The sequence below is a fragment of the Etheostoma cragini genome, chromosome 15 (assembly GCF_013103735.1).
Source record: "Etheostoma cragini isolate CJK2018 chromosome 15, CSU_Ecrag_1.0, whole genome shotgun sequence".
NCBI classification, from domain to species: domain Eukaryota; kingdom Metazoa; phylum Chordata; class Actinopteri; order Perciformes; family Percidae; genus Etheostoma; species Etheostoma cragini.
Window position 1 is genome coordinate 20,621,967 of NC_048421.1, and position 6,522 is coordinate 20,628,488.

Sequence of the window (6,522 nt, forward strand, 5' to 3'; positions counted from 1 at the left end):
GCAGTTCTGAAGGCAAAAGGGGGTCCAACCCGTTACTAGCATGGGGTACCTAATAAAGTGGCCGGTGAGTGTAGTTTTTATCTCCAGTCTTTTGCTATACAACAGGGAACTGTCCTGTAAGACTGCTTTGCAGTCGGGGAGTCTTCCTTACCTCCTCTCTCCTCCTCTGCGTGCTCAGTCTCCTCCTGTTCCTCAGGCTCAGGCTCCTCTTCAGCCTCTGGGAGAAGGAGACCCAGAGAAATAAATATAGTTTCATGTCTCATAAAAAAGCTTTATTGATGTTGATCATTGTATTCGCAAGACACAAAGTATGTGACAAATATAGACACAACTTACCCTGCTCCCTGGAGGGATGGGAGGAAAAGTAACAGAGAAACACATTACATAGACTTTACTGATCCAAAATTGGGAAATTTCAGTGCTACAGCAGTAAAATATCAGACACATAGCACACATACAGAATTTACAAGAAATAATAAATATGATAGATTACAATAACAAATCATTTATAAATAAACAAACACAAAGGAAAGAATGCAAAAACATATATACAAGTTGGGTGTAAAAATTTACAACTACTTAAATGATATTTATAAAGATGGGAGTGAAACGCATTTGCGTTGAAATAAACTACAGAGAGATGCTCTACTCACTCGTACTCCTCTTCTACATCTGACATGGCTGCAATAAAGAGAAACAAATGACAAATCAGGAAGGTCGTGAATGAATAAGTAGAATAGAACCATCTGAAGAACAGAAGTTTTGGTACAGATGTGTATCAGCTTTTAGGGATGTCCTCCCCTTCGTCCAGCGCCATTATTCGCTCTAAATTTGAAGTTGTCCCATACTGTAGTTTATGCACAACATTGCATTCTCATGAATGGGTTTGTACAATATCATAGGAAAATGTATGCACAGCACTTGCACGGCGGCTGTGGCTCAGTGGTAGAGCGGTTGCCTGCCAATCGGAAGGTTGGTGGTTTGATCCCCGCCCCTGCAGTCATTGTCGAAGTGTCCTTGGGCAAGACACTGAACCCCGAGTTGCCCCCGGTGCTGCGCATCGGAGTGTGAATGTGTGTGAATGTTTATCTGATGAGCAGGTGGCACCTTGTACGGCAGCCCCCGCCACAGTGTATGAATGTGTGTGAATGGTGAATGTTTCCTGTAGATGTAAAAGCGCTTTGAGCAGTTGTTAAGACTGGAAAAGCACTATATAAATACAGCACATTTACATTTACACTTTGTGTGACATCCTACAAAATTAGGCGAGCGCCGGCTGGTCAAATGATGCCGGCTCCAAAGCTTGGTGAGCTGTCTGTCGTATCAGCGGCAGTTAGTAGTTGAGTTGAGCTGGTTACTGGGTTAGGGGTTAGAGGTTAGGTTGGGGTTAAACGCAGCGCCTGGGATAGGTGCTACGAGGGGCACAGGCACAAGTGGAGCACTGATTTGGGAGGACACTTTAAAACCTTAAAAACTAGGTTTGGTTATCTAAAAATCCATACAAAAAGGTACACAGGTATTACAAGTGGGTTAAAAGAACCACTAGACAAGATGGTCGGCAGAATTCTAAAACTTTAAATAAAAGGTCTCCTCCACACCTGCCCTATTCCAACGTTTTAATACATTCGTGAGATGACGGTCCTTTCAGGGCCCATGCCAGTTATGTTTAGCCCACAAAAAGTGAAAACACGCAATGGCAAAACATACGTTTATAGGCACTAAAACGACTGGTTAAGTTTAGGAAAAAGACCGTGGCTTGGATTTAAACAATCCCAAGGAACAAACATGCCTTTCCTGGGTAAAAGTCTGTTGTTTTCCCTGGGAAGTGAACTCCGCTCCCATGGTTGAAAGTGCTGTGTTTTATGACTGAGCCAGCCACCCCGACCTCCTCCCTACGCAGCTCACAGCAGTTTTATACAGCAGCAACAGTCTTTATGTTGCATAGAGCAAAAACCTCACTGAATGCATATAGATTACAGTGCTTTACTTTCTGTATCTATGTATAAGAATGGTTCATAAGAAAAGCCTGCAAAACAAATGACATCGGCCTCAGCTGGACTTTGTGTCAAAGGCTACAACTTATTAGATGTGTTTGGTAACATTATATAAAAAGATACTGGCTAGTAGATTAAGAACATTTAAAAACAAATGTTTTTCGAATACCAAGCAACCCAAGTGACGTAAATGCAAGCTTGGCTGTGCATTAGTACATGACTGAGTCGTCATTGCTAAATCAAAGGTGGCAGATCCGGTTCTCCTGTAATTATTCACTTTGGAGATAGGCAAACGAGACAGATAAGCACTGAGAGATTCAATGCACACTGTCAAGGTTGTAAGCTATAAATTGTCCCACAACGCTGCCATTGTCCTGGTATTAAAACCCCGTGCAGACAGACAGATGGACTGACAGACAGACAGACAGACGCACTGTGCACTGACACCTTCCTGGCAGGGGAAGCAGGGAGATTGATGAAGCGTCAACAGGTGAGAATGTGACAAGGGTTAAACGCAGAAACACCAAAGGAGATAGAGTTTCTCTCTCTTTCTAGTAGTTTCTGTCCCTCCTCCCCTTTTTTGACCTCACCCATTCTCTCCATGTCCTGGTGTTTCTGACAGATTAGATTTAGTTTAAAACACTGAACATTAAGGTTTGTGAAAGATGACCTTTGTCTTAACCGGGTTCACAGTTTGACATGTTCACTGAGCAACTGATGAACCAAAGGGAATCTGGCATCAGTTTGGCTGGAGTGCTTTGATACAGCTTAAAGGTCCCATTAACTCTGTTATGTGTGTATGTAGTTGCTTTTAAGAATCTGTTTCTGTTCAAGTCTGATTTTAAAAGGAAATACACTTTATGAGAAACCCCAATTTCCTTCTATTATCCCATTACGCACCCCCATGGCTTCCCACCTTCTCCTCTGCCCTCTTTATCTTTCTGTTGTAAGGAAGAATTTAGAGTGACCCTGTGACTGTGTGCTTGAATTCATCAGGGTGCTAACTGTTGTTGAATGCTCTGGCTTCTCTCTCACTTGTCTGTTGTCGTGCCCTTTGCCATGCCAGAGCCAGCTTGGCATAGCTGCATACCCGCAGTCCTTTCAACTGCACAACAATAACTCTCCAATCTTCCATGTGCGTTTATTAATCTTCTCTCTGTTTCTATTCATATAGAGGTTTATAAAGCAGTTCTAGCCTTCCCAGTTTTTTAACTTGTTTCACAGCCTTCATTCCTTTCTTATCAAGCATCTTCAATAAATAGTGCTCCAGAGAGTTGCAAAGGCAAGAAATAATCCGGCCACACGTAGTTTTTTTTTTTACTTCCTGTTGATTTAAGCAGCTATAATCAATATTTTATTATAATGTATTATGTATTAAAGTGCTCATATTATGCTTCTGGGCTTTTTCCCATGTAAATATCTTATACGTATTTACGTTACATATCTTTTTTGTGCATGTTATAGGTTCACAAATTGAAAAAAGCCAAAAGGGATTTACCATCTTCCAGAGAAAATACTGTCCACAAACTGCTCCAAACAGCTCTATTGTAGTCCAGCCTTTACTTCCGTGACACACGTAGTTACTTTGTAACACACGTTATACTGCTCAACTAGCTGCTAGCGTGGCACACCCTCATACTCTGCTTATGACTGGCTAGTAGTCCTTATTCTAGCTACTGTGCATGTGCGACTCCCAACAAAGATGGAACAGAAGTGAGAGGTCTCACTCTGTTGCTAAAACAGAGAGCTCAACACACAGGGTGAAAAGGGGAGAAATGTGCACTACAACAAATGTATGGTGTTTTTTGAAAATGAAACCATGTAAACCTATTCTGATTTAACCTCTAAATACAATTATGAACCTGAAAATGAGCAGAACATGAGCACTTTAAATGATCACCTGAACCTGCAGCTTGATTGGCTTAACAGAGCTTTATAGTGAGTTTCAGCTCATTGTTCAGCTGACTTTACTGGTTTGGTTCACTCTCATCGCTCTCATTATTTTTTGGCTGAAAGCTGTTTTCATCAACAACAAGAAAAAAGCTCAGATAAACCTACTGTTGCAAGCAGTAAGCAACTAACTGGTGAATCAAATTGAGCATTTAGCATCTAAAGAGCCAGATTATTCCCTCAAGAGATCTCTGATACTTAAAACAGAGCTATAAAGAATTTGGTGGGTAAACACACCTCCAAATAAATGACAATGTTCCTTCATAACTGCTGGAAGTGTAAATAAGCAAGATGGTTTATTTGAAAGATGGTTTAGCTCAGACTGGACAGAGCCAGGCTGAGCCAGCTAACCAGCTACTGTAGTCAAACTTTTGCTGTGCAACAGCTGTTAGATGTCTTATCAAACTAAAAAAGTTTATATCCACTGTTTCTTTTAGAAAAGACAATAGTATATGGCTCTGCCAGTATAATATTAAAAGCAGAGGGAAGGACTTACTCAAAAGGTGAGTGGAGGCAAGACCTATGAATAAGTACATGATGGATGGAGAGAGTAAAGGAGGGGAGAAATGTTGGATGGATGAATGAGAGGTGCACATTTCGGGGGGGGGGGGATTTGGGAGAGAAGTCCAACAAGCTCAGGCCTTAGCAGGGTTAATTTTAGTTTTAGTCAAGGGCAACATGAGTGTGTGTGTGTGTGTGTGTGTGTGTGTGTGTGTGTGTGTGTGTGTGTGTGTGTGTGTGTGTGTGTGTGTGTGTGTGTGGTAGAGGAGAATGGATGTGCAACAGTACTTTTAAGAAAACCTACTGGTGGCTATTAATAAATTGTAGAGTGGAGTAAGAGAGAAGTGTTAAACATGTGAAAAGTGTTAGTAAGAACTGGGTTTGAATTTTTTTATGTCTTTTATTCACTTCAAAAAAAAATTTTGGCAGAATAACCACTATGTTGCTTGACATTAAAATGTATTTTATTATCCAAACACACACCAAACTGTACAGATTGCGTTAGTGTATAAAGACACCGGTTTACCCTCTCCTTTCCTCCTGCTAAAGTCAGCTAGCCTGAGCTCATACTGTTAGCATTTGTGTATGTTGCGGTGACTAAAAAGGAACAATGTGAAGGGTGGTAGGCTATACAGTTTTTAGGACATTACATAGACTTACATCCATTTCATGGACACTTTCCCTAATCTTAGGGACCTAGAAAAGTTACCTGGCATTTAGTCTGAAATGTCCCTGAAGTTTCTTAGTCAGTAACACAGACAGAGTACGGTACTCATAAAGCTGTAAAGTAGCTGTCAGACATTTCATGACAAGCAATAAAGAAAGAAATGCAAGCTAAAAAAGTGCTGTGGTTTTGATGATTTCATCTGTTGAAAGCTTTTTTGACTAAAACGGACATAGTTTGGCACAAAGTTGGAACCTTGTTGCGGCTGTGTTGGACCTCATCCTGCGTCATGGCTACAGAATGATATCCTTCCCTACTGGACCACAGGACACATAAATAACCCAATACACACAATAAAGCTGCTGTGTGGTTTGTACAAGTCCGTCTGAGTGCCTGCTATGATAACACAGAAAAAGGGGGACACATAAAATAACACATAAAATAAAATAATAAAACAACACATACAATGGAATAGTTTAAACAAGGCTGCCAAGTGTCTATTGAGACTTACAAGCACAGATTGTGATGTTTTTACATTGTATCTTTCCTTTCCAGTTGGCAGATATCTACAAACTTAAAATTAAGCAGAAATCCTTGCCATTGCTAGATAATATAAATAATATAAGTAGAAAATATGTTTGGGTAATTCGGGTGAAAAGACCCATTAACTATGGTTTACTTTTCTTAAAACAAAGACAGACACATATTAAATACAGCTTGTTCTTTTTTTGCCATTGTACTGTTATTTATTATCAGGGAATTTATGATCAGCAATAAGCAGTTTAAAATCACAAAAATTGGCCATTACCATGGTTACAGATAGCTAGCCATTGATTTCTATTCATTTCACAACAGTAAAATTAACTTGTTGATACTTTATTCTTGCTTGTAATTAATTGTCAATTGATTGAATTGATTTTCTATTGTCAATAGAGATTCTTCCACTGTGGTGCAGTCAGGAATGTTCAGACACCCGAGAAATTGCAAAATCAAGCTCAGCACACACATCTCCCGTTGGAAATCCCAAATTTTGGTTACATTTAAATTCAGTTTTTTGCTGAATGGCTAGAGTGTCTCATGCTGGAGCAAAGAAGAGTTTTCAAAGTACTGTCAAAACTGAAAAGATGCAGTTCCACAAGTGTCCACTATGATGAATAAAATGAATGGAAAACAACAGCTGCTTCAAAAATTATACATTAATCTTATTCTACTGTCTTATGAAAACAAGACAATAAAGAGGACGCATATTAAAGGGCAGGCAGGCAGGCAGACAGACAGACAGACGTACCTGTATGAAGGTGTGGTATCACTAGACACCAGAGACAGACAGAGGGACAGAGACAGACAGAATGGCTATTATACAGAGAGAAGGAATTTTATACAGAGGGGTCGAGGGGCACTGTGTGTGTGCGT

The 6,522-nt window shown here is 40.2% G+C and overlaps 1 protein-coding gene across 4 annotated transcripts in view; it reads right to left on the bottom strand.

Moving 5' to 3' along the window:
* Positions 1–6,488, bottom strand: part of tnnt1 (troponin T type 1 (skeletal, slow)) — a 17,478-nt gene extending 10,990 nt beyond the window's left edge. For all 4 annotated transcript variants that reach the window (XM_034893728.1, XM_034893726.1, XM_034893727.1 and 1 more), the window contains exons 1-4: positions 6,398–6,488; positions 654–681; positions 337–344; positions 152–217 (exon numbers count right to left, since the gene is read on the bottom strand). In XM_034893728.1, coding sequence (XP_034749619.1) covers positions 152–217; positions 337–344; positions 654–679 — 100 coding nt within the window. In that variant the 5' untranslated portion in view covers positions 680–681; positions 6,398–6,488. The remainder of the gene's footprint in view (positions 1–151; positions 218–336; positions 345–653; positions 682–6,397) is intronic.
* Positions 6,489–6,522: the final 34 nt, after the last annotated feature.